This window comes from Oryza sativa, chromosome 6 (assembly GCF_034140825.1).
Source record: "Oryza sativa Japonica Group chromosome 6, ASM3414082v1".
NCBI classification, from domain to species: Eukaryota; Viridiplantae; Streptophyta; class Magnoliopsida; order Poales; family Poaceae; genus Oryza; species Oryza sativa.
Genome location: NC_089040.1, coordinates 2,478,032 through 2,500,617, shown reverse-complemented (window position 1 = coordinate 2,500,617; position 22,586 = coordinate 2,478,032). Strand labels below are relative to the sequence as shown.

General features: G+C 39.9%; 4 protein-coding genes across 11 annotated transcripts; 3 read left to right on the top strand and 1 right to left on the bottom strand.

Annotated features, from left to right (window-relative positions):
• The first annotated feature begins 4,777 nt into the window (after positions 1 to 4,777).
• LOC4340099 (pectate lyase) lies at positions 4,778 to 6,575 on the top strand. Its single transcript, XM_015787090.3, has 2 exons — positions 4,778 to 5,968; positions 6,067 to 6,575. Exons 1-2 carry the CDS (start codon positions 4,971 to 4,973, stop codon positions 6,419 to 6,421), a joined length of 1,353 nt encoding a protein of 450 aa, XP_015642576.1. The 5' UTR covers positions 4,778 to 4,970; the 3' UTR covers positions 6,422 to 6,575.
• A 21-nt stretch (positions 6,576 to 6,596) lies between these two features.
• On the top strand, positions 6,597 to 7,408 carry LOC136356870 (E3 ubiquitin-protein ligase Os03g0188200-like). Its single transcript, XM_066311384.1, has one exon. The coding sequence runs from the start codon at positions 6,709 to 6,711 to the stop codon at positions 7,324 to 7,326; it is 618 nt and encodes a 205-aa protein (XP_066167481.1). The 5' UTR covers positions 6,597 to 6,708; the 3' UTR covers positions 7,327 to 7,408.
• Positions 7,409 to 8,571: 1,163 nt separating this feature from the next.
• LOC4340098 (DNA-repair protein XRCC1) lies at positions 8,572 to 13,123 on the bottom strand. 4 transcript variants are annotated; one of them, XM_066311132.1, is made up of 8 exons: positions 13,005 to 13,096; positions 12,722 to 12,899; positions 12,422 to 12,610; positions 11,481 to 11,592; positions 10,524 to 10,603; positions 9,866 to 9,976; positions 9,332 to 9,418; positions 8,572 to 9,019 (listed from the first exon to the last, which is right to left on the bottom strand). In XM_066311132.1, the coding sequence occupies exons 2-8, from the start codon at positions 12,884 to 12,886 to the stop codon at positions 8,720 to 8,722; spliced, it is 1,044 nt and encodes a 347-aa protein (XP_066167229.1). In that variant the 5' UTR covers positions 12,887 to 12,899; positions 13,005 to 13,096; the 3' UTR covers positions 8,572 to 8,719. The 4 variants fall into 4 exon arrangements, with proteins under 4 accessions (XP_066167229.1, XP_015641643.1, XP_015641645.1 ...); XM_015786157.3 differs by having other exon boundaries at positions 12,722 to 12,914; positions 13,027 to 13,096; XM_015786159.3 differs by having other exon boundaries at positions 13,027 to 13,096.
• Positions 13,124 to 13,341: 218 nt separating this feature from the next.
• Positions 13,342 to 22,201, top strand: LOC4340097 (coatomer subunit beta'-1-like). Of its 5 annotated transcripts, none has more exons than NM_001421077.1 (25): positions 13,342 to 13,534; positions 13,689 to 13,709; positions 13,833 to 13,894; positions 14,018 to 14,072; positions 14,795 to 14,831; positions 14,917 to 15,242; positions 15,341 to 15,472; positions 15,557 to 15,705; positions 16,212 to 16,280; positions 16,403 to 16,553; positions 16,635 to 16,700; positions 17,139 to 17,327; positions 17,947 to 18,087; positions 18,178 to 18,252; positions 18,377 to 18,553; positions 18,654 to 18,745; positions 18,822 to 18,938; positions 19,380 to 19,494; positions 19,616 to 19,687; positions 20,050 to 20,246; positions 20,333 to 20,426; positions 20,539 to 20,645; positions 20,762 to 20,906; positions 21,096 to 21,207; positions 21,662 to 22,201. In NM_001421077.1, the coding sequence occupies exons 1-25, from the start codon at positions 13,532 to 13,534 to the stop codon at positions 21,679 to 21,681; spliced, it is 2,724 nt and encodes a 907-aa protein (NP_001408006.1). In that variant the 5' UTR covers positions 13,342 to 13,531; the 3' UTR covers positions 21,682 to 22,201. The 5 variants fall into 5 exon arrangements, with proteins under 5 accessions (NP_001408006.1, NP_001408004.1, NP_001408005.1 ...); NM_001421075.1 differs by having other exon boundaries at positions 21,096 to 21,251; NM_001421076.1 differs by having other exon boundaries at positions 21,096 to 21,281.
• Positions 22,202 to 22,586: the final 385 nt, after the last annotated feature.

Here is a 22,586-nt window from a genome sequence, read left to right as displayed (position 1 = left end):
AGTACCAACTACTTTTATGTAAGTATTTGAAATTTTTATGAGCTACTCCCTCCGTCCCACAGGATTAGGGATTTTGAGTTTTTGCTTGCAACGTTTGACCACTCGTCTTATTCAAATTTTTTTTGCAAATATAAAAAATGAAAAGTTGCGCTTAAAGTACTGTAGATAATAAAGTAAGTCATAAATAAAATAAATAATAATTTCAAAAAATTTTGAATAAGACGAGTAGTCAAACGTTGCAAGCGAAAACTCAAAATCCCTTATATTATGGAATGGAGGGAGTATATAAGTTTACTTTGTGTAATTTTTATATTTTTTACATGTTATAATAATTAATCGTTCAACCATTTAAAGAAGAGACTCTGTTTTTAAGTAGAAGAGTGGTAACAACCATTGGTTGATCTGAAATTTTTAAAAATTTTAGGCGTATTAGAGTCTTTTGATGTTTATATTGGTACGTGTGAGATTAGCGAAAAATAAACTTATTTTGAAATGGGATAGAGTTTGTGAAAGTAGGGAGTAATCGTGTTGAGAGTAGATAAAGTGAGTAATAGTTGTATCGAGATTTAGATGAAGTAGATGCATATAATCTTTTGATGTTTATATTAGTACGTGTGAGATGAGCGAAAAATGAACTTATTTTAAAACGGATACGGTAGAAGACAGGAGCACCAAATTTATTTGACTTACTCTGTGGATGCTAAGCGTCACGCCGTATCTTTCGCCTCCATGCTGCGACAGTGAGTCGCTCCAGGAGGAGCCCAGAGCGAAGGAGCTGTTCTGAAGATGGAAACCATCGCAGTCCAGGTTGAAACAGTTGGTCTGAGCTCCACTGTCGTTCTGCACATATATCATCAGTCAATTAGTTAATTATTAATCTATCTCAGCCCACCTTAATCCCCATGTATTAGCTATAGTATATATCGATCATCAGCCGCGCTGATGAAGAGTCGTCACTTACGGTGTAATATATGAACAATCTTGATAAAGAGTCCCCATATAAAGCTGGCCAGGCCCGCATTCAGTGACATATATACGAACAAATATATATATCCACAGAGAACATATATACATTAATATTCTAATATTATGTTTGCAATTATAGGTAGTAGTCGTTATAGGCTTCCGTTATAAATCTATGTGATACTTAACATTTAGAAAGGAGATGGTTTGGATTTTTTTCCCCTAACTTTTTTTTAAAACATTTAGAACATATTGGTCGTGTGCCTTTTGATTTTCATTACAGAAAAAAATATGGTAATTACCACGAGTCCAACCACAATCTGGTTGGCAAGAGTTTTTGGTGGATCAGAACTTGGATAAGGCCTGTAATCCTTGTCGAGCGTGTAGCCGACCATGATGTAGTTCATGGAGAACTCGCGAGGCTGCACGTCTACCTTCCAGTTTGGTACATCTGCCCGAGCACCATGGTACGGCCCATTTCTGCCGTAAGCACCAGCCACCTGTACATAATTAATCAATCAATTAATTCTAAAAAAATCAATTAACGAACTTAATTTGCGCTGTAATTTAATCAAAACCGAAAATCATAAAAATGGCAAATCATATTTGTGACAGCTAGCTGGGTGTGGATAAATTGGATAATGGACATAATGACAACCTTAATTACTACTCATTCGTTTTAGGTTATAAATCATTTTGACTTTGGTTAAAATTAAACTATTTTAAGTTTAACTAAATTTATAGAAAAAAAATAGTAACATTTTCAATGCAAGACAGATTTATTATGAAAATATATTTAATTATTGATTTAATAAAACTAATTTGGCATTATAAACATTTATCTATAAAATGTAGTTAAATTTGAAGTAGTTTGACTTTGACCAAAGTCAAAACGACTTATGATATGAGAGGGATGAAGTATTATTTTTGGCAACTCCTAATAAAAATATTTTTATATTAATTAATTACCTCTAATGTGCCTGATGAGCCGGACCATCCATCGTTGGAGATGGATGGTTTGTAGTGTGGATGGCCGAAGGAGAAGGCACGGCGAGCGAGCTCGCCGACGGCCGCCGGATCGGAACTGTTCCGGCCGGGCAGCTCCCTCGCTTCCGCCATGTCTGGTGAAGCTCTTGATGCTTCGCCCTGGCTTCATTATCTAGGACAAGAAAATTAATTAATAGCATGGATTTTATTATATCTTTTCATGTCTTGATCATGAGTAAAGAAAGATCAATATTTTCTTTTCGTTTTTAGAGTAAGGGGAGACCTGAACTTTTTGGCGGTCATGATCAGGAAGATGATTCAGTGCCGGCCGCTCGTTGATGTCCACGCAGTCAATCACATCGCCATCGTCGCTCTGATTTTGGGGAAGAAAAACACACACACACACACACCAGCAGACCAAATATGAATTCAAAACAGGCTAGTCAAACATACTCATAAATTGCACGCAGAAAATCTCAGATGAATAATATCATAAAATCTAAATTTGAAAAGTTGTATACTTCCGCACAACCTTCTTTTATACAGTAGAGAAAGGAAAAAGCGCATGTTGGATTGTGCACATTTACATCGATCAACTCAATATACACATTTCTCAGAAGAACATATATATCGACACAAAAATATTTAAACCCACTGGTCGATTCTCGATTCGACATGAAATAAAAATTCCGCAAAAAAAATTATATTATACCTCTATGGTTTTGTGAACCAAAGCCCTTGCTCCAGTAGTAAACACCACAAGCAGCACAGCAAGTCTGACCAGGAGGACAGGCGTCACAGCTGCTGTGCTTGTAGGCTCCATGGCTTTGATATAATATTCTTCTGACTACGGAAGATACATGTCAATGGTTGGACGCGAGTGAGAATTTACCACTATATATAAGCAGTAACGGCAACAAAGAAATGCAATGTATTGATGTATATACAATTATACATGGTATCTATCTATTTTACTCACTAATTAAGCCACAACTCACGCCCGCTGATTCCTATCTATTTTATTACTAGTATTATGCCAGGTCCCTCTGATTCCTATCCATTTTATAAGTAGTTAATTTGCTCCAAATATATATATAGTACAGTAGTATATACTTGTGTTTTTTTTACCTGGGGCACGTGTAATACAATCTAGAGATTATTTGGAACTTGGGATTTTTTATAGTAATTAGTTTAAGACTCATAAAGTTTATGTAAATATCAAACATTAAAAAGTATCCACTACTGAAAAAACGATTTTTTTTTACGAGAGCCCCCTATGGGTTGCAAACGTACCGTAACTGGCGACATCTGCAAAAATCAACCTTCATTATCGCATACGACTCCTTAAGAGACCTCATGTTCAGTCTTGCGGGGGGTGCGCACGACTCTACCGCGCGCGTCGTTCGCTGCCCCCCTCTCCACGCGCGCCACCTGTTCAGTCTTGCGGGGAGGTGCTGACGACTAGTTGTGATTTAGCCATTCCAGGTTGCATCGGCATCCATAGCCGAAGGTTGAAGACGGCGGTGGGCTATACGAACTGGGTCTGTAGCTCTACTAGGCTGGGCTGGATCGAAGAGAGACAGTTTGAACAGAGGGAGGCAACAGACTGGGTTGAGACTAAAAAGAAGGAAAGAATAGGCGGCCCAAAACCAAGGACCAATTTTCATTAACCTTTTCAAACTATCTATTAACTTATTAAAAGAATAGAAAAAGGAGCCTCTGTGTTCGCTCTCACGACCTAGAAATTCTCATATTAATCGGAGAAAAAAACAGAATCCATATTGAAATACAATTTAGAAATAGTTGAAATTCAGAATTAAAAATATAAAGAATATTGGAAGAGGAGACTAGAGTCCATATAGAAATACAATTTATAAATAACTTAAATTCGAAATTCAAAATAAAAAAATATTAGAAGAAGAGTATAGAGTCCATATAGAAATACAATTAAGAAATAATAGAAATTTGGAATTAAAAATAAGGAATATTAGAAGTAGAGTATAGAGTCCATATAGGAATTTAAAACTAACTAAAATTCAGAATAAACATAATAAAATTAAAAGTAGAGTTTAGAGTTTGTATAAATATACAATTTACAAATAACTAAAATTCTAAATTAAAAAATATGGGAAAAAGAGTCTAAAGTCAATATTGGAATATAATTTAGAAGTAACTGAAATTCGAAATTAAAAATTAAAGAATATTGAAAGATGTGTTTAGAGTCCACATAGAAATACAATTAAAAATAATAAAAATTTAGAATTAAAAATAAATAATATTGGAAGAAGAGCCTAGAGTCTATATAAAAATACAGTTTACAGATAACGAAAATTAGGAATTAAAAAAATAAATATGGAAAGACGAGTCTAGATTCCATATATAGGAATATAATTTACAAATAACTAAAATTTGATATTAAAAATAATTAATAACTAACATGTATATAAAATACAATATGAATATTACACATTAGTAGTTTCGTAAAGTTAGTACAAAATTGAAAATTATGTTGTCATTTTAATATATTTGAAAAATACATTGAGAAAACATATATGCTATTATATGAGAAAAAAATATAATGATGCTAGCGCGCAATCTGCACGGGACACCATACTAGTATAATGCATAGTGAATTCGCTGCTCAGTTCCTATTAGCGGTTATATTATAAAAAAAAACGTTTTTATCCGTTACAACTGCACATGCATATTTTCGGTGCAATAACTAAAACGCCCACAACGTACGGTTCGCCTCCCTTGTCGCTGTGAGAGTCCATTCTGAGCACAGCGCCCAGCAGGCAGCAACAGCATGCATGCATACCCCAAGCCGTGATATATATAGCGCTGCACCGCTCCTCGCCTCGCCGCCGGCCGGTGGTGCCATCGTCCGCACGTACGGCGTCCGTCACCCGGCTGGGAGGTCTCACGAAATTACGCACTTCCCTGAGACCTTCCCCGCGGTGACGCGTGCGTCGTCAGCCGGCGAGCCGGACCACCACAAATAAAGGCATACATTGATACATATGGATATATATACGACATCACATCACAGCACAATAATGGCAGCCTCCTCCGTCACGGGGAGCCGCCGCCTCTGCATTCTCTTCTACCTCCTCACTGTCGTCGCCACCGTGGTCACCGCGGCGTCGGCGCACACGGCGCACAACGCCACCGCCGACGAGGAGTACTGGGAGAAGCGCGCCGAGGAGGCCCGCTCGTTCAACCGCGCCGCCTACGTGAGCGACCCCGTCGCCACCCTGAACCGCTTCAACGCCGACGTGCTCCGCGCCACCACGCGCCGCTCGCTGGCCAGGTACACCGGCCCGTGCATGGCGACCAACCCCATCGACCGCTGCTGGCGCTGCCGCGACGACTGGGCCACCGACCGGAAGCGGCTGGCGCGGTGCGTCCGTGGGTTCGGCCACAGGACCGTCGGCGGCGCCGCTGGCAAGATCTACGTGGTGACCGACGCCAGCGACGACGAGATGGTCATCCCGAGGAAAGGGACGCTCCGGTACGGCGTGATCCAGGACCGGCCGATGTGGATCGTGTTCGCGCGCGACATGATCATCCAGCTCCGGCAGGAGCTGATCGTGAACCACAACAAGACCATCGACGGCCGTGGCGCGCAGGTGCACATCACCGGCGCCCAGATCACGCTCCAGGGCGTCCAGCATGTGATCATCCACAACGTCCACATCCACCACTCGGTGCCGCACGGCGGCGGCATGATCCGCGACTCCAAGCGCCACTACGGCCTCCGCACGCGCAGCGACGGCGACGGCATCTCCATCATGTCCTCCTCCAACATCTGGATCGACCACGTCTCCATGTCCAACTGCTCCGACGGCCTCATCGACGCCGTCAGCGGCTCCACCGCCATCACCATCTCCAACGGCCACTTCACCAAGCACGACCACGTCATGCTCTTCGGCGCCAGCAACAGCGACGCCCAGGACGAGGTGATGCAGATCACCGTGGCGTTCAACCACTTCGGCAAGGGCCTTGTGCCGCGCTGCAGGTTCGGATTCTTCTTTTTATTTTAAAGAATTACACAGTACAACGCACGCATACTCACTCCTATGAATGCACGCACGTAAACCCTACCTCTGTGAATAGGTTCGGATTCTTCCACGTCGTCAACAACGACTACACGCACTGGCTCATGTACGCCATCGGTGGCAACATGAACCCGACGATCATCAGCCAGGGGAACAGGTTCATCGCGCCCGACGACTTGAACGCCAAGGAGGTGACCAAGAGGGAGTACACGCCGTACGACGAGTACAAGGAGTGGGTGTGGAAGTCGCAGGGCGACGTGATGATGAACGGCGCCTTCTTTAACGAGTCCGGCGGCCAGAACGAGCGCAGCTACGACCAGCTCGACTTCATCCCTGCCAAGCACGGCAAGTACGTCGGCCAGCTCACCAAGTTCGCCGGCACGCTCAACTGCCACGTCGGCATGCCATGCTAATTAACTAGACATATCAGCAACGATATGGAAGAGGACGAGAGAAAGCTAATTAACCATGCCTTAATTTGTATATATATGAAAATCTGACAAATTTGTACATGTGTAAAACTTTATAATTCTCAAAAGAGAAAAAAAAACGTACATTATATACGTATATCCGTGCTCCGAATCCGACTCAAATGGCTACTTAATTACGCGTCCTGCACTGACACGGACTGCACACCTTGTCGATAAATAGGGAGGCGTACGTGGAGCAGAGTGCGTACGTGCTCATCATTTGATCGATCATGGCGTCGTCGTCGTCGTCGTCGTTTGCCATGGACGACGGAGAAGCTTACCTCCGCGACATGACGGCGATCACCGAGTTGCTCGACGGCGACATGACGGCGATCACCGAGTCGCTCGACGGCGACATGACGGCGATCGCCGAGTTGCTAGACCAGGCCCGTTCCTACAGCTTCGCGGACCTTCAGTCACATGATCCGCCGGCGGCGGCGGCGGCGGCCGTCAACGACGACGACGACAATGTATCCGGGCTGATGATGGCGATGATGAAGACGGTGGATGCGCCGGCCGGCGGCGGCGACGGCGGCGACTGCCCGATATGCCTGAACAACGGCGGCGGCGAGGAGTGGAAGGAGACGGCGTGCGGGCACCGGTTCCACGCGCGGTGCGTGGCGAGGTGGGCGCGGGTGGGGAGGAAGGGGATGAGCTGCCCGATGTGCCGGCGAGACATGATGTCGCCGGCGGTGGACTTGCTGGTGAGGGATATCCGGGCCTTGTACGGCGACGAGGAGCTTAGTGATGTGCGCGAGCTGCTCGAGGACGGTCTCCGGCAGCTCGAGATTAGCAGCTCGATCGCCGGCGGTGCGGAAGAAGCAGCATATAGAGCTTCCCAGGCTTAATTAGGTCTCCATTTTGTGGACATCATATGTGCATGTACATGATGTACTCCCCCCGTTTCATCGTATTATGAGTTGTCTTGAATTTCTTCTTATTTAATCTTCTTTTAAGTTTGGCTAAATTTATAATAAAAATATAATACAATTACGAAATAAATATATTATTAAAATAGATTCAAGGTTTGATTTGATCAAATTAATTTGATGTTTTAAATGTTATTATTTTTTCTATAAATTTAATCAAACCTAAAATAATTGTTTAACACAATTTATAGTATAAAATAGAGGGAGCATTATTTCATGTTAGTCCCTATTATTTAGTTCTTTTTCTAGCCTACTAATAAACTTTGACTTACAATAATAAAGAAAAGGTCTCCTGCTTGTTCTTTTTTTTTAACGGAAAACAACATAAGAGTGCCTTTTCATTGAATAGAGCAAAAGAAAATACAATCCCTAGGGGTAAAAAGAAAAGAAGTTCCATGTATTCTATACAGAGCAGAAGAAAATACAACCCCTAGGGGTAAAAAGAAAAAGAGTTCCACGTATTTTATACACTATACAGAGTGCGGGACGAACTCACGTAACCGCTTTGCCCCTGCCAAAGCTTAGAGGCTGGCCTCTTCTTTGATTTTCGTTAGAAGGAAGCTCGTTGCCATCTCTTTATGGTCAAAGATCCTCCGATTTTTTTCTTTCCAGATCTCCCAGACAACTAACAGAATGAGGGATCTAAGTCCCTTCTTCGGAAGGCCGGGCGTGTTTGCTGTGTTCTCCCACCACTGTTGGACGAAGTGTGCTTCCTCCCATTGGACTGCTTGTTCTTAGAAGTCTCTACGGAGAAGATGTTTTCGGTTCGACATGCTAGTTTTAAGAACTTTTGATGATAATGATCACGATCATGATGCATTAACACACTAGATCCACTGATTGATTCATTTTAGTCCGGGTAACCTCCAGTAACCAGTCTAGACCGTGAACCTTATGTTTGAGCCTTGTGGACTTGACTTATTCAACCTTACCCAATTCAGCCTACTACCTTATTTAGCCCAAACTGAGTCCACAACAGTTCACCTTCTTTACTATAGCAGGCCTAAATGGAACATAAATTTTTGGACAGAAGGGAGCAGTATCTGGCAATTTGATCTTGTAAACTCCTGCTCAATTTCAGATTAAGATCCCACTCTAAGAAAGCAAATTATTCAAGAAGGTATAGGTGCAAACTGTTTTGAAGAATGGATATCATGACATAAGTTTCAAAGGAAATGGTGCAATTTTGATCTAGATTAACCATATTTTGTTCAGTTTACACATGCAGCTATCCAGATCCCAGACACATACACCATTGGGAAAGATGGATATTCAGTATTCTTACTGCATCTTCTGAAGAACGGACCTAAAACTACTGCCTCCCGCATACCCCAGGGAGTTGCCTGCATGCGAGATCAATCTCTTCTTCCGTCATTTCGATGGTGTCATCACTGTCATACTGAGCATCATCTGATCTAGGCTTGCTCTGATGCTTCTTGTCATTATCATGCATGTGGGCAAACTCAGCCTGATAAATCTTTTTGCATTTGATTGCTAGCTGGGAGAGTTGTTCTTTCGATAACGATCCCTCTTTTCTTCTTCCATCAAGTTCCGCCAGTTCATTGATGACATGGGGGACAAAGCTCCACTGCTCCGCCACTCCCTTGACATCCTAAATACAAGGTTGACCATGGTCAACTGATAGTAACAACAAGTGTGAAAGGAACATTATGTTTGGTACATTGGTGTTGATTATCTGAATTGAGTTCTCTTAAGGATCACAATGGAAGAATAACTAGATTATAATGACAATTTGACTCAGATTAAGATTTTGGCATCTCCTAACAAGGAATTCAATCATTTTAGATTATTGAAAGTTAGCGGCTCAGTCCACAGATCACTTGGATATATCAGAGTTTTTGTTTATTAGTAATAGATAAAGCAAACAGTTCCCTTTAAATAAGGAAGGATATTGCATTCTTACATTCCCTTGCTTGAGAGATTCTATGGCATCTTGCAAACAAGTGATAACCCCTTCAGCAGCTATTGCCTTCAACTCATTTGGTTCTGGCTTCAGAAAAGAAGAAAGAAAGTCAGATAGAAAATCAAGAATAACTCTGGCTGTAAAGAGGGCTAAGAAAGGCAGAGAAACTACTAAAAAAAACTACCAGATATGCTCTACAAACTAGCATTTGTCAACTGATAGCAAGATTATTTGCTGTCGTTTTGTCATCACACACAATACACATTTGATTTTTATGAGTCCACCTTAACAGTCTTAATCTGGAGTAATTTCCATTCACACCACCTAAAACAACAAAGAAATGCCAAACAGATACATGTTTTCTCTCTCTCTAGAAAATCATTGGACATTGATTAGAAGTGCAGATGATCTCATGACGGCCTGAGGGCATATGTCAGTGCTTGTTGAATTACTTCAGGGAACATATAACCTGAACTTAGCAGTAAAAATGTAACTCAACTTTCACCAAACTTTTTAACCCTATAAAATGCTCACCTTCTCTTCTTGGCTCTCTAACCATGATATTGTCTGTGCTAAATCATTCTTTGCCCATTGTTTTATTTTTGTTGGAGAAAATTGCTTACTAGTAACATCTGAATGTTTTGCCTGTAAATAAAGAAATTATTATTAGCTGTTGGAGAAAGAAGACATGAAAAAGAAGAAGAAGAAGGTATTCATTGTTACAAAAGAAGAGCATGTTGATATGCTCCCAGGAACACATGCTGCATTCATCTTATTCTATCTAGAACCATTTCTCTGATTTAGGCCACCTTAACAAGGTAAAAAAACAGAGCAAAAACATGGACGTTTGGTGAGAGAAGAGTCTGTAGGCAAAAATATTGGACATGACTTCCTGTCGAAACGAAGTGTTGACAGATTTTTTTTCAGAAATATGTTTTTTTAACAGAAGTTGATAGTTCTAAAAAATTAACAAACGACTTCCCTAGCATTAAGCACATCTAAAGACATCACATAATTGAAGTATTCAGGTTTTGGCTGGAAATATGTTTGATTTACCAGCTAGTCAATATCTAATTATACAGTTTACTGTGAATAAGTCCAACTGTTCAAGCAGCCAGCTAATAGTTACCAAGCATAAATTCAAATCATATGCGCTCCTTGTGGCTATATCACTAGTTTATTTTCAACATACCTCTATGCCTGCAGAGGGAGATGTCTTGATATGAGATCGATCAACTTGCTTCTGATGCTCTTTATGTGGCTTCTTCTGATCTACAACAGAAGATCAAAACATAGTTAGAAAACTATAGCTTATACATTTGTTAACTACTTCAAATTCAAGTTGCGTGACAAATAGAATATTCAAGTACTCCAAAGCTTCCACTATTACTCAACTTTCACAAGTTAGTTTATAGGCATCAGTCAGTGCTTCATTGAGGGAAAGAAGCTGGCCCGCTCATCTCGGTATAAAGCTATGTCTAATAAATGAGTATCCCTGAATTACTATGAGTCTCCAATGTCATCATGTAGGATATTAGAGATGAGGCCAAGTTATGTTGTATGACAGGAGCCAAAGGCCTTAGTAGTATTTGGCCATAGAATGTCGTAGTACTTTTCTATTTCTTTGGCAAGCCCTTTTTTGTACTAAAATTTGTCCTTTTCCACTCTTTCCCTTCTTCTTAACATAATGATGCGCAGCTCTCCTGCACGTTCGAGAAAAAAATGTTGCAGCTACAACATGTCCTAAACCTAGATTCTTTCAACTTGGAGAGGAAATATGATGGATGCTTAGCTTTATTTTAGAATATATTTGTCATGGAAATGGCCAAAACATTAGTAACATGAAGGATAGTAGTTTTTTTCTTATTGAATTATTATCATAAACAACACAATATAGGCATGCAGTTAGCACATATCACTGAATTTCAAAAGGACCCATAAGCATAAGAACTTAGAAATAAGACATATATTAAGGACACCACAGCCTAATAATAATAAGTGATAAATTAATAAAATGATCATTAACTCCATAGACCAAAGAAAAATTCCAAAGATTTAAAGTTTTCATGTTACTCCAAAGATTTTCGTGAAGCAAAACGGACCACCTAAATGAAATAAACATCAAACATAAGGGACACTCAGTTATCACCTTCGTCAGATTCAACTAGCTCTTTATTTTTTCTCCACGGTTTTCCAACATGCATAAGGTAAGGCTCAATATCAACAAGTTTTCTTTGGCTGTGAGATTCTAAGATCCAGTCCTGAAACAAGGAAAGAGAGCAATTGTGATTCTCTAAGCAATCCTAAATTCAACTTAATTGATGGCTGCCAGCGCATGGTATTACAAGGTAAATTACGATTTCTGTCGATATGCTAGGTCAATCTTTTAAGTTTACCAAATTGCCAATGTATAAAATAGCATGATTTCCTGATATGTATTTAATGTTGCCAACTTGCCGAGAGATTTACATTTAACATTTTTAGGCATAACATGGACAAGGCGATACAAATTACTTGCTCAGAGACAAGGAAGAACATCTGCAATCTTTATACGTGGCATTGCTGAACAGACTGGCTTTTAATGGCACATGGCTTCTCTTGAACAGAAACAAAACAGTACAAGCTAGTACCCAAGGCGCCACAGTGTACAAAAAAGAATATACTATATTCCTATTTGCAATCCTATGTTTCAGACTGAAAGACCAGGTGGAGGCAATGGAACTATTGCGATGGAAGATGCAAGTTAACATGATCTGTATGTGACTTTGTGTTCTTTCTTGGCATTCTAATTTCTAAATGGAATTTTGGTCAGTTGGTCATATTGCAGAGCAGTGGTTAACTATTCAGAAGTTAAAAGTGCATCAATCTAGAACTCATGGCATCAAGTAGGAAGAACTTTTTGCTGCAGTAAAGAATCAATGAAAATAAAGGTAATATTCTGTCAACTCTGTCGTGCACTGTATTAGTATATATGGTAGCATGCATAGTAATTCTAGTTTTTAGGATAAGTGAAATATCAGTGTCCTTCTGATATAAATTATATAACTATATTAAAGAAAGCTAACAAGAACGGCTAAAATAAGGATCCACCTTCGAGACAATGGTTCCATTGTTCGATTCGACTTGTCGAAACTTGGGGGTATTGGCAAATGCACAAACGAGAAGTGTGCAATCTGATGTCCAATCGGGTCGATACTCGGCTCCCATATCCAATGCTTGGGAGCGCAATGTGCCTCTTTCAGGGTTCACAAACCCTGAAAGTACAAAGACCACCCCATCCTGCCCAAAACAAACACATGGAATCGCCTCAGCCATACATACATACATCAAGAACAACATATATTCGGTTCAGTTGTGATTAGACCGCCAGAGGGTTTAGATAATAAGTACCAAAAGTTTGGAGAAATCCGATCCTTTCTGCACCTTCTCGTGGGTGGCCATGTGCTTCTTCTTGCCTGGATTTTCCTCCCCGTCTTTCGAACCCATCCAAGAAGGGAGATTCCTCTTGGATGACTTTCCTCTCCCGTTGTTAGGATCTGAGCTCGATTCAGGCATACTGACTACGAACCTGACCAAGAACTCACTGTTCAGAACAATTCAACACGGAAGAAACTCTGGTTAAAATCCACTCCGAACACGCACAGAACCAAATCAAGGACACCAAGATTCTTACAGAAAAGAGAGGGGCGATTCACCTCTTCACCCCTTCTTTGCCGCTCCAATCTCGTCCACCATTGAATCGCGTCTTGCGAAGTTGGGAAGAACAAGGAGAGGGTTTTAAGTCGCAAAAACAATAAAAGAAAAGAGGAAAAAGAATATAATATGGGCCAGGCCTTAGTTCACGTGGGCCCACATCGCGGCCCAACAGCTGGGGCCCAAAAGTTGGTAATCGTACCCGTACGTTAACCTTTTTGCAAAAAGGGACTTAATTAATAATTCTCAGGGGCTAATTTGAAATGGAGTAATAACAAAAATAAATAAAATTACGCACAAAACCCCCTCCTCATCTTGGTGTTTAGTTTAGTCCTTTCCTTCCTCCCACCCTCCTCGTCGCTCCCCCGCCGAGCTCGCGATCGGATTCGCTTCGCCTCCGCCTCCGCCTCCGCGTCGCCGCGCCGCCGTTGCCGCGGCGGATCTCTAGGGTTTAGCCCCCCCCGCGCGGCCCGGCTCCCCCGCTCTGCCCACGCCGTTGCCGCCACCATGGTACGTACGCGGATCTGAACTTTGGCCAGCGCGCTCTCGCTGTTCCGATCAATCCGCTCGCCCGTTTTTTTTTTTTGTGTGTGTTGGGAAGTAATTGGGTGTGGTTTGGGGAGAGATCTGATCAAATGTTGTTTTCTGCTTGTGCTTCCTGCAGCCGCTCAGGTTGGAGATCAAGGTGCGCCACTGGCTCGGGCTCGGCGAGCCCGATTCCGCTAGATCTCGGTTTGTTGCTGTCTCAGTTGGTGGTTAGTTTTGTGCTGATTTTGTGGTTGTTTTGTCTTTGGGATGGTGTGATTAGAGGAAGTTTGCGCAACGGTCGGAGAGGGTCAAGTCGGTGGATCTGCACCCCACGGAGCCATGGCAAGTGACCTGCATTTCTGAGGGTTTTAGCACATTTTAGCCTGATTTGAGCCGTTCGTACTACCATTTTGATGTGCTTTTGCTTCATTATTTGATTATTAAGCTGTTTTTGCATTGGTGTAGGATCCTGTCGAGTCTTTACTCCGGGAGCGTGTGCATCTGGGACTATCAGTCGCAGGTAAGAGTTCTAGTTGCATTTTAGGTTCATTGTTTCCCCATTAAGCAAGACTAAGACTCAACTACTTTTGAAGTAAATATGAATATTCAAAACTGTACTCATGCTAATTGACCGAAGCATGATTGTGCATAAAATTAGGGCTTCTGTTTCTATAATCTATATGGTTTCTTATTAGTTTTGCATGTCTTGAGCTCAAATTTTGCTTTACAACTTAATCACATGACGGATGAAGGGGTATATGCTAAGTAGTTTTGTCATTCATCCTTAAATCATGCTTTCCAGTTAGTACAAATCACTATGGGAGGAACATAGAAGCATTTCTCACCACATTATTACATCTTCACACTTATGTTATACTCCCACTGAAGTTTAATGCCATCTGTGGCTAACTGATCCATTATATGTAATATATATTATTTTTGGTGGCTGCAAAGCCTCAGTGCCTTATTCCAATGTAATATGTTATTTTTGGTGGCCGTCAAAGCTTTGGTGCCTTACTCCAATGTAACATGTAAGCCTTTTACAATTTTGCATTGACCTATAGGATGATCGGTTGATGCCTAGTCTTATATCATGACCATCATTGTTTGGATTTGAACCACATAGAATTGACTCTGCATTTCAAATCAGCGTATTCCATCACATGCTCCTGCAATCCTGCATAATCTATACTTAGCGTTCCATTTGATTATTAACATGTTTTCCTTGGTGTATGTTTGCAGACAATGGTGAAGTCATTTGAAGTTTCAGAATTGCCAGGTACTCATCTGCTTATGTTCACATGAAATGAAAATCTGTCATAGAGGTTGAATTGATGCTAACTTGTATCTGATCTTAATTTCAGTGCGGTCAGCAAAATTTATTTCACGGAAACAATGGGTTGTAGCTGGTGCAGACGATATGTTCATTCGTGTCTACAACTACAACACGATGGACAAAGTTAAGGTTTTTGAGGCTCATACTGATTATATTAGATGTGTTGCAGTCCATCCAACACTTCCATATGTGCTTTCATCATCTGATGACATGTTGATAAAATTGTGGGACTGGGATAAAGGGTGGATGTGCACTCAAATCTTTGAGGGACATTCACACTACGTGATGCAAGTTACTTTCAATCCAAAGGATACTAACACTTTTGCAAGTGCATCTCTTGACCGAACTACAAAGGTCTGTTTCACAATCTCTTATGCAGTGGATGTTATTCACAATATATGGCTTTTTATGAGGTGATTTGTGCACTAATGGTTCTAAAACTGAAACAACAGATATGGAGTTTGGGTTCTCCGGATCCAAATTTCACACTCGATGGACATCAAAAGGGTGTGAACTGTGTTGACTACTTCACTGGTGGTGACAGGCCCTATTTGATCACTGGTTCTGATGACTCCACTGCAAAGGTTTTTTTTTTCTATCCACTTTTGAGTGTTCCAAGTATCCACGATTCTGTGCAGTCCTAAGATGGTGTGGTCATGGTGAACCAGGTCTGGGATTACCAAACGAAGAGCTGTGTTCAGACACTTGAAGGACATACACACAACATTTCTGCTGTTTGTTTCCATCCTGAGCTTCCTATAATCATTACTGGATCTGAAGATGGCACAGTTCGCATATGGCATTCGACAACTTACAGGTTGCTTTCACAGTTTCACTTGTGTTTTTGCTTGTTGATGTGGACTGTTTCCTAGTTCTCATTGTTTGCTATTCAAGTGCTCTCTACGAAAGAAACAACTTGTAATTTCCTGGTTCTCATTTCTGGATTCTGGATATTTTGCTTTTTCTCTTGGCAACCTCTCAAGTCCTGGGTTCAAAATTTGATCCAAAAGTTTTTACATATTTTCTTAGAGGAAATTTTCCCCAATATAGCTTTTTGGTATAATTATCTCATAACTCTTAAACATATTATGCATGGGCTATTCTTACATAGAAAAGCTCCAAATCTATGTTAGACATTGGAAAAGAGGGTAGCTGACAGTGTAATCTATGTACCATTCGGTCTGTTTTTGTCATTAATTTATCTGTTCCTTTTTCTTATGGTCTGGAATATTTGTTAGTTGTTGGCAGCTCACTACTTAATACTTATGTCAGTTATGATTGCCACAATGTTGAGGTGTTCTTATTTTTTAATTTATTTTGTAGACTTGAGAACACGCTAAACTATGGTCTTGAACGAGTCTGGGCTGTTGGATACATGAAGGGTTCAAGAAGGTAAACAGAAGATCCTTTGCATTCTGCTTTTGTGTTGCATTGTAATCAATTGCTTTTACTACTGTTCTGCGTCACTCCTCCTTTCAATTTTTTAACACCATTCGACATTTTATGATATGTAGGATGGTAATTGGTTATGATGAGGGAACTATAATGATAAAAATGGGACGTGAAGTACCTGTGGCAAGCATGGATACCAGTGGAAAAATCATTTGGGCAAAACATAACGAGATACAGACTGTGAACATCAAAACTGTTGGTGCAGGCTTTGAGGTCAGTTGGCCTGTTTGCAAACAGAATCGATCAATCAAACAGAGAAGCTGATCTCATGCCCTACTATGTTTTCTTATTCAGGTTACAGATGGGGAAAGATTGCCATTGGCTGTTAAAGAATTAGGAAGTTGTGATCTTTACCCACAGGTATTTTTGAATGTCACAACTCACAACGCTCTTTATATTTTACTCCTGATACTGTTAGCAGTGCTGCAGTAACCTATGTGTTTGAACTTCTGCATAAATAGCATCCATTAATCTCACATCAGCATATATAGTGGTTATCATCCATGCCTGCAGCTTGTGAATTGTGATGACTTGTAAATGGTTATGCTAATAAGCTTAGTGAAAGAACATATGGAACTTGTAGTTCAATAGGTGACATTGTCCAATTAGTGTTAATTGCTTTGATTGATAGTTTTCACACAACCACTACCTCTATTTTGTGTTCCTTGTGATTCCTTGATGTGATATTAGACTGAGATGGCTACAACATTTCTTTTCTTTCTACTAGGTAATGTTAGTTGTTTGTCATATCTTGAATAGTATTCAATCTTACTATGTGTCATCTTTTTGTTTGGTCAGAGCTTAAAGCATAACCCCAATGGAAGATTTGTCGTAGTTTGTGGAGATGGTGAATTCATAATTTATACTGCATTGGCTTGGAGGAATAGGTCATTTGGATCTGCATTGGAGTTTGTTTGGTCATCAGAAGGAGAGTATGCTATCAGGGAAAGTACATCAAGAATAAAGATTTTCAGTAAATCATTTCAGGTTTGGCCCACATTGATTGTAGCCTTTCCTTTTATGAATTTGATCAGTAAAACTGTAGTGTTTCATTTCTTCAATCACCACTCTGGAGAATGCACCATCTTCACCTGTTTATCACTTTGCCTTTAACCGTGAATTTACACCTTGCAATATTCAATTGAGATGTCTAATGTACTATTGTTTGGCTAACTATTGAGTTAACTTTTATTTAATCAATAAAGGTTTCTGGTTAACACGAGCGTTCATTCAATCAAAAGTTTTATGTTGTGCATTTTAATGTCTGTTCATGATTCATCAATCATCATGTTTGGTGAAAGGAAATTACATACTGATTTAGGTTTGCATCTCATTGGACCTAGTCACCTAGATGACAGTTTCTTTTTCTTACACTATATATCTTACTTCCTGACAATCTGTTGTCATTCAGCCAATCAGCCTACATGAATACTCCATTTATGTTTAGCTATAACATTGATCTAGAAACAATTTAAGCGTAGGTTGATTTAATTAGTTACTATGTTCTAAGGACCTTTTATTAATGAATTTGGCAAAGAATTGCACATCATATTCTGTTGGCATTTATCAATATTGTATCTTCTGGTTTGAATGATCCAATATGCAGGAGAAGAAAACTATTCGCCCTACATTTTCAGCTGAACGTATTTTTGGTGGAATATTATTGGCGATGTGTTCCAGTGATTTCATTTGCTTTTATGACTGGGCTGACTGTAGACTAATACGCCGCATTGATGTGAATGTCAAAGTGAGTCAAATATTATCTATTGATATTTATAGATTGATACTTTTAACGAATTTCATACTGAAATAACTAGTTTTGTCACTGTATTTTTAGAACCTTTATTGGGCTGATAGCGGTGACCTAGTTGCAATAGCAAGTGATACATCATTCTACATACTGAAGTACAACGTAAGTTATTGTATTATCTAAATGTTCATTATGTTATTTCTTTTCTCCTCTTGAATGTGTTATTGCGTGAAAGTTCTTTTTTTACCATGGCATGAAGTTATGTTTGTAATTTGTGTTCCTACAGAGAGATGTCGTTGCGTCTTATCTAGAATCTGGAAAACCTGTGGATGAGGAAGGCGTTGAAGATGCTTTTGAGCTGCTTCATGAGGTTAATGAGCGAGTGCGGACAGGGATCTGGGTTGGAGACTGCTTTATTTATAACAATTCATCATGGCGCCTGAACTATTGTGTTGGTGGCGAGGTATATATTGTGTGCTCCATGCAAGAATTTTTATTTTGTTAATGTATTTTCTATTGTAGTATTTTGTGCACTACAAATTTATCCCGTTGTACATTTACAGGTCACCACGATGTATCACTTGGATCGCCCTATGTACTTGTTGGGATATCTAGCGAATCAAAGCCGAGTTTATCTTATTGACAAGGAATTCAAGTGTGTTTTCTTGATAATACTGCCTGCTTATTGTCTGGTGTTGAATTCTTGAACTAACATATTTTTCTTGTTGCAGTGTCATGGGGTACACATTACTTCTTAGTTTGATTGAGTACAAGACACTTGTGATGCGTGGGGATATTGAACGTGCAAATGATATTTTACCATCCATACCAAAGGCGCAATATAATAAGTTAGTTGCTGACTTTTGATCCAAAACAATGAGTTTCTTTTATTTTGGTACCTGTTTCTCTTTGAACCTGTTGATTTGGTTTCTTAATAATTTTGTTCCTTTTTTAAAAGTAACAAAACAATGATAGATGGAAGCGTGAAAATACATTTATATGCTAAATTACAATTACATTTCAATAGCTATCATGATGTGCCTTATTGAATGACTGTTATGTAGCACATCACACCTAAAATAGATTCAACTGTTAGGAGTATTGGCATCTAGTTTTTTGAAACAAAAATACATATATTGTTTCTACTCTATCTTCATTGTAGTCGTGTAAAGGAGTACTGATTAATGGAAGTGCCAAATAACAAAATCATAAAAAATTTCCTAGCAGTGCATTTTGTCCTGTTGTGTTTTGATGGTTTCTTACTCCTCCCATTACTTTTCATATGGCAGTGTTGCTCATTTCTTGGAGTCAAGAGGTATGCTGGAGGAAGCACTTGAGATAGCTACTGATGCTGATTACAGGTTTGACCTAGCTGTGCAACTTGGAAAATTAGAAGTTGCAAAGGTACAGAACATGTTGTATTGTGTTTTTGTTCCACATTATTGAAATAATGTTCTGAAAGGTCTTCCATGCTGTGAAGTTCATTGCTAATAAACAGAATGGATTCTGGACATTTTCTGTGCAGGCTATCGCGATGGAAGCGCAAAGTGAATCTAAGTGGAAGCAGTTGGGTGAACTGGCTATGTCCACAGGCAAGGTTAGTTCATAAATCTTGTGAAAGACTTTTGGTATATGCTTTCAAAAGTAATGACAGTGCCATAGTATCTAGGTGCTTGTTGTCAAGGTGCTAGATTACCTGGAGTGCATTATTGAGTTCGAGGTTTTGTCCTCTTTAGACTTAGAGGAAAAACCAAACTAGACATGCTTTTGGAAATCAGCTGAGACTTGTCCTTTATCCTTTCACGATCTAGTTTCTGTGCATAGAAATATGGAAATGGCAATAGTTGACACTACTACACTAGTTCATATTGACATCATTTGATGACAATTAATGCAAATCATTTATATTCTGTTTGTTACCTTGTTTTCTGACTTTAAATCATTTCACAACTTCAACAGCTAGATATGGCGGAAGAGTGCCTTGTGCAAGCGAAGGACTTAAGTGGCCTGTTGCTACTATATTCATCTCTTGGAGATGCTGAGGGAATCGAGAAGCTTGCTTCTCAAGCAAAGGAGCATGGCAAAAACAATGTTGCTTTCCTCTGTCTCTTTATGCTTGGTAAATTGGAAGATTGCATACAATTGCTGATAGACAGGTACATGTACATCCTGTTTGCTGTTATGAACTCCCCATTGTAGTAAATCATTTTTCAAAGCTAAACCTCATCTATGTATTATACAGCAATCGTATACCTGAAGCTGCGTTAATGGCACGTTCTTATCTTCCCAGCAAAGTTTCTGAGATAGTAGCAATATGGAGAAATGACCTCAGTAAAGTAATTTCTTAATCTTCTGCTCTTATCTTTGCATTGAAAAGTGTGCTTCCATCCAGAAAACATTTTCTGTTATTGTTCTGGTTTTATCTATTCATATGTTCCTTCTGTACAGGTTAATCCAAAAGCTGCAGAGTCTCTGGCAGATCCTTCTGAGTATCCAAATTTATTTGAAGACTGGCAGGTTGCACTTACTGTAGAAAAGAATGTTGCTTCTCGGAGGTAAAAATTACCAGAGAAGCTGCTTTTTTTATTATTACCATGTAACGCTACCAATTCTTTTGGAAGAAACTATTGTATAAACAAACCTGGTACAATGATAAGGTCTCTTTCTTCAGGGTCCATTATCCTCCTGCTGATGAGTACTTGAACCATGCTGAAAAGTCAGACATGACTCTTGTGGAAGCTTTCAAAAGGATGCAGGTCATTGAAGATGAGGAAACAGAAGATGCACTAGATGAAAATGGAGAGCCCGATGAAGAGGTATTGCGTGTGGAGTGTGCATTTTGCTATCCATGTTCAACTTATTATGAAATTTTTCAACTTTCCTTTCTAGTGTTGATGACCGTGTCACTCAACCATTGTTCCGTTTATCCTTTCTCCTTGATTAAATGTCTGTAGTGCTATATTCATCATCATGTTCTGAAAATAATAACATAGGATTCCTCATAGGTTTTGGAAGAGAACAAAGTGGAGGAGAGCACAGATGAAGCTGTCGAAGTTGATGCTGATGAGCCTGAAGAGACCGTTCTTGTAAATGGGAAAGAGGGTGAGGAACAGTGGGGTACGAACAATGAAGGAACTTCGTCAGCCTAAAAGAATTGTTTGGCAAGTGTAAAAACCCAAATTTTGTCTGCGGTGATTCACTAGCTTTGCCCCCAAATTATAGGACTGTTGAACCTTTCTAGTACTTCAGTTTTTGAAAAAGTAAATCTGACCCCTTTGGAATTATAGACCATTACCAACAGTTAGCAAATTGAAATATAGATATGCATTATGAGATGAGTTCTATTATTATATTTTTTTTAAAAAAAAATATTCTGTATGTTCTGCTGTTTTATTTGCTCCTATATAGCGTATATTGGCTGCTAAGACGCTAAGACAAGGATATTCATCCATCCACCATTTGGGCCTGATATGTAGGGTCAAGCTTATAGCTAGCTTATTTTTTTGTTCTTAAACCAGTTTTTTTATTCTAATTATTGAACTGAATTTATTCTTTTCTTTTCTCCTTGCAGTGCTAACTGAACATGAGTAAGGACCAAGGATGCTGTGCCGTTTTGCATTGGTGATGCTGTGCCGTTTGAGCTTTGATCTTATCATATCCTTCAACTGAACTCCAAACTCAAGACATGGAAGCATGCTTGTCCAATGGTATCAATCCAGACCGGCTTCTTTTTTGCTGCAATATAGGTGATTCTTTCGTCCTGCAACATTTTCATACCCACTCTTCACGTCCTGAAATCAGTGGGTTTGGGTGCAGAGCTGGTTGTAACGAAGGGTTTTCTTAATAATTTCTATAGAGATGTGTAGTATATGCCACATTACCATAGCCATCGCATGTCTTCTAGGAGATCAAAGTTTTCGTTGGCCATCCACTGTAATTTCATGTTATTGGACAAAGTTTACATGTAGCATATGATTGTGGTGTTAAAAGCTTTCCGTGTATAATTCTCTGTTGGTGCTTTGCCGTTGAACACTGCTGTTGAAAATGCTGATTCCTTGGAAGAGTTAATCTATCATTTCCATCAAGTGTATAGAGAAGAGAATACTGTTTCACTCGTTTTGTTTTACTCTTTTTTTTTTGTTGGCTCACACCATCATGCTAGGATGAAGAGTGCTTTGTGTCTACAAAGCTAGGTTTTAGCTTGTAAAATTTTCAATGGAGCTAAACAAGTTGATTTCCGCATCCTATGGTGCAATCTGACGAAATTAATCCGAAAAGCAAATGAGCCTGGAGCCACCCTTGATTAATTTGGTCAATAATTGGGCACCATCCACCACCTTGGGTATTGCGTTTCACCACTCTAGTCTCTAGCAACGGAAAAGAAAATGGGCACCAAAGCCTAATCAAACTGAAGATTCTTCCCTACCATGAGAGTTTCCATAACGACGACGGCACTGGTAAAGAAATGCCATGGCCACATGGGATGAATCTTTAGG

Excerpts from the sequence above, each read along its gene's own strand:
- LOC4340099 (XM_015787090.3), top strand. The coding sequence starts at position 4,971 with ATGGATATATATACGACATCACATCACAGCACAATAATGGCAGCCTCC. Across the intron at positions 5,969-6,066 it reads GGCCTTGTGCCGCGCTGCAG|GTTCGGATTCTTCCACGTCG; the intron begins GTTCGGATTCTT and ends CTCTGTGAATAG.
- LOC136356870 (XM_066311384.1), top strand. The coding sequence starts at position 6,709 with ATGGCGTCGTCGTCGTCGTCGTCGTTTGCCATGGACGACGGAGAAGCT.
- LOC4340098 (NM_001421074.1), bottom strand. The coding sequence starts at position 12,886 with ATGCCTGAATCGAGCTCAGATCCTAACAACGGGAGAGGAAAGTCATCC. Across the intron at positions 11,593-12,421 it reads ATGGAACCATTGTCTCGAAG|GACTGGATCTTAGAATCTCA; the intron begins GTGGATCCTTAT and ends TCCTTGTTTCAG. Across the intron at positions 9,419-9,865 it reads TAGAGAGCCAAGAAGAGAAG|CCAGAACCAAATGAGTTGAA; the intron begins GTGAGCATTTTA and ends TCTTTTCTGAAG.
- LOC4340097 (NM_001421075.1), top strand. Across the intron at positions 13,895-14,017 it reads CTGCACCCCACGGAGCCATG|GATCCTGTCGAGTCTTTACT; the intron begins GCAAGTGACCTG and ends GCATTGGTGTAG. Across the intron at positions 19,495-19,615 it reads GAAAATTAGAAGTTGCAAAG|GCTATCGCGATGGAAGCGCA; the intron begins GTACAGAACATG and ends TTTTCTGTGCAG.